The sequence below is a fragment of the Phoca vitulina genome, unplaced genomic scaffold, assembly GCF_004348235.1.
Source record: "Phoca vitulina isolate PV1807 unplaced genomic scaffold, GSC_HSeal_1.0 scaffold2749, whole genome shotgun sequence".
In the NCBI taxonomy this organism is placed as follows: domain Eukaryota; kingdom Metazoa; phylum Chordata; class Mammalia; order Carnivora; family Phocidae; genus Phoca; species Phoca vitulina.
In genome coordinates, this window is record NW_022592435.1 from 1 (window position 1) to 3,537 (window position 3,537).

Sequence of the window (3,537 nt, forward strand, 5' to 3'; positions counted from 1 at the left end):
TGTCATTTGTTCAATGGACACAGTAATCCAATCTGATAAGATTGTGGCAAAGGACTTTGTGTGAATTGTGAGGTCAAAGGTGAGGAACCAAGTGCAGTCATCCTGTCCAAAGGCCCAGGAGGCTTGGACCAGGGCCAGAGCTGGTGATCAGGATGGACAAAGGGGTGTGGGGTCTAGGTTGGAGGACTAGGTAGGCTTGGACAGCAGGGCTGGAACTGAGTGAAGCTCTAGAGCACAAAACTTGGGGAGACCAGGGACCTAGCAGAGGTCCTGTGAGAGGGAGAGGGCACATTTCTTCCCTCCCTTCTTTGATTTCCTCACTGCTGGGCATCAGGGTCCATGGGGGGTGTTTCTTCCATACCTTGCCTTGGAGCTGGGGGGTCGTGACTACCATTTGGAAGCCTCTTCTCTTCTACCTTCTACCTAGAGCAGCCCCAGACCAATAGGAGGCAGTGTGGCTTTGTGACAACTTCCAGCTCCACAGGGGGCAGCTGCCAATTCTGTACTCTTTGGGGGATTCTGAGCCTCAGAAGTCCCCACCGAAGAGGAAAGTACTTCTTGCACCAGCTTGCCCAAATGCAGGTCTTTTCCGGCTTAGTGATTCATATAGAAGGTTGTCAAAGTCTCTTGCATCTTAAGAGATGTCATAAAGTTGCACATGGCCTTGGTGTACCAGCTAAGGTGTGAGTTAAGCTGGTGACACCTGTGAGGTCGGGGGTGCTGGGTGGTGGCTCGGGAGTCAGTTTCGTGAACTGGAGAGTCTGAGGGGAACGAGGGTAGTGGGTGTCCTGCTTCTCAGTCAGTTGGGGCAGGGCCTGGTCCCCAGCAGAGGACATGAGGCTTGGGAGAGAGAGCAGGTGCCAAGCAAAATGATCATTAAGGTCCCTTCTCGCTCTGAGGTTTTGTTTTCTTAAATTCCAAGTACCCAGAGTTAACTGTGATACAGGGAAGGATACAGGTTCCCATCAGCCAAAGAGAGAGACACTTGGGGCAGAGTCTGGGAGGGTTTCCAGTGCAAAGCTTGGTTGTCCTTGGGAGGCCTTACTGTCCTGTGTTCAGTGTGTGACAATGCATGTGGAGCATTGCCCACCAGGGAAGTTCACACTGTGAAAGTAAACAATTATTGTGACACTTACTAATATGGTAAAGAAGACTTAATTCATGCCCTAGGCGTCGAGAGTGATGTCATCGGGGAGAGAGGTCGGGCTCACCTCGGAATACAGCGAAGACAGCTAGGGATTTATAGCCAAGGAGCAGGATGGGGGCAGGGCATGGGAAATCACTAAGAGGAGACATCAAGGTGGGGGATTCTTGCTAACCTGACCCAACAGTGTTCTTCCTGAAGGCAGGCAAGGACTTCTGCATCAAAGGTGGGATTTGATCAGATGTCAAAGGTGATTAGATATCAAGAGTGCGTGGATTCTCACTAAGCTGACCTAACAGGGTTCTTGCTAAGACTGGGCATGACAGGCTGCCAAGGACAGAGCACAGAAGACCAAGGTCAAGGCCTAGTCAAGAGGAGTGTCAGAGAGCCCGAATAACGTTTGGTCAAGGAGAGAGTCTTTTTCAACCCCGTCCTCAGAGTACAGAGTTTTATTGGGGCTCAATCACCTCCTCCCTGCATGGCTGACTTGTCGTCTTCAACTCCCCTGGAGGTTAGTTTCTAGTTCCTCTGTAGGTCAGAACTGACAGCACATGACCCAAAGCCCCCCTCGTCTTGTCAGGTTGTCCAGTGAGTGGCCAAAGGCCCAGGCAAAGGAAGACAGTCCTATCGTTCTAGGACCCTTGACATCCTAGGTGGAGACCTAGAGATCACTTCCCAGTCAAGGGCAAAGGGCAGACCTCTCTGTGGGTAAGGTTCATCCTTCAGTACACACGAAGATTCCCCGAGTGAAGGTTTTTCTGCTCCAACCCCACTTCCCTTTGTTCATCTACTGAGTTCCCAGTCTACACACACTGTGGCACTGACCGTGTTGACCTGGGAAGCCATCTTTATCAGATACCCACCATTTAAGTGCATCTTAAGAGGACATGTACTTATTTATTCCCTGACTGTGTGTATGGAGCATTAGCAATGTACAGAATGTGTTTAACATGGCAAGAAAAATTCTTTACATTTGTAAAATTCTTTTCCATTTGATTTATAGTAAACGTTCTGTGGTTTATGTGGGATAGATCGAATGAAGCCCACTTTACAGATAAGCTTTTCTTAATCACTTGACCTTCACTGTTACAGGGAAGAGGCAGATGTCCTACGTGAAGGTCTGAAGGAGCTGGAAAGAGCCATGTATACGGAGGCCGAAGACCAGCTGTCTAAGGAGAGGCTTTTGAGTGCGTTTCCCAAGTTGAAAGCGGAGCTTGTGGAGCGCATAAGAAAGCTCCACGAGCTTGCAGATGAGGTTGACAGGGTTCACAAGAACTGCACCATCTCCAACATAGTAACCGGCTCCACTGGCGCTGCGTCTGGCGTCCTGTCCATCCTTGGTCTGGGTCTGGCACCTTTCACAGCAGGGACCAGTCTGGCACTCTTGGCTGTTGGAGCGGGGCTGGGAGCAGCATCTGCTGTGGCCCAAGTGTCCACCAGCATCGTGGAATACTCAAGCGAGTCATCCGCAAAAGCCCAAGCCAGTCACCTGACATCAACTGATTTTGACAAAGGGAAGGTAGTTGCCAAGGGTCTGTCTGATATCATACCCCAAATTAGTTCCTTAGCAGTTAAAAGCGTCCAAGCCCTGGAAAACATTGCAAAGAATGTTCGTGCCATCAAGCTAGCCAAAGTCAAACCTCGCCTAGTAGTCAATGCCAGGCGCTTCGTGACAGCTCAGAGAGTCTCAGTTCGAAGTGGCAGGCAGGTGCAGAAAGCTTTTGGAGGCACTGCTCTGGCAATGACCAAAGGAGCCCGGATCATGGGTGCAGCCACCGCAGGTCTCTGCCTTGTAATGGATGTGGTCAACCTTGTGAAAGACTCAGAGCACTTGCAAAAGGGGGCAAAGGCCGAGTCAGCTGACGAGATGAGGCAGCAGGCCCGGGAGCTGGAGAACAAGTTGGAGAAGCTCACCAAGATCTATGAAAGTCTGAAGGAGGGCCCGAATCCATGACCCCTGAGCAGGGCAGGGAGCAGGGACATGTGTGGGACAAAGACATGGAGGTACCTTATTAGAGGGGAAAAGAGGGCAAAATAAAGAATTTGGATTCGGGTGTTGAGGAGTTTGGTATTTCTATAGCTGAGCCCAGTAAGGGAGGGGTTAATGCAGATGGCTGGGTTGGGCAAAGAGAGGAAGGAACATGGAACCTGGAATAAGGAGGGAGGGGGCTAGAGAGTGAGGGGACTGGACTAAAGAGGACACAGGGGACACGAATCAAGAGAGGCGTGGAGGAACAAGCGATGGGAAGGCCAGGAATAATGAAATTAGAATTGTTGGAATGTGTGAGAAGATGATGGGTTTGATCTTGTCATCTTTATACTTAGTTCTGAGCCTTCCTGAAGCTGACAATTGCTACTCAGGGAAGGATTTGACCACCGATCTGAGCAAAGAC

General features: G+C 50.4%; 1 protein-coding gene across 1 annotated transcript; it reads left to right on the forward strand.

Annotated features, from left to right (window-relative positions):
- The first annotated feature begins 2,172 nt into the window (after positions 1–2,172).
- On the forward strand, positions 2,173–3,192 carry LOC116629751 (apolipoprotein L3-like). The gene has a single exon (XM_032399979.1). The coding sequence runs from the start codon at positions 2,286–2,288 to the stop codon at positions 3,096–3,098; it is 813 nt and encodes a 270-aa protein (XP_032255870.1). The 5' UTR covers positions 2,173–2,285; the 3' UTR covers positions 3,099–3,192.
- Positions 3,193–3,537: the final 345 nt, after the last annotated feature.

Coding starts and splice junctions, on each gene's coding strand:
- LOC116629751 (XM_032399979.1), top strand. CDS start 2,286: ATGTATACGGAGGCCGAAGACCAGCTGTCTAAGGAGAGGCTTTTGAGT.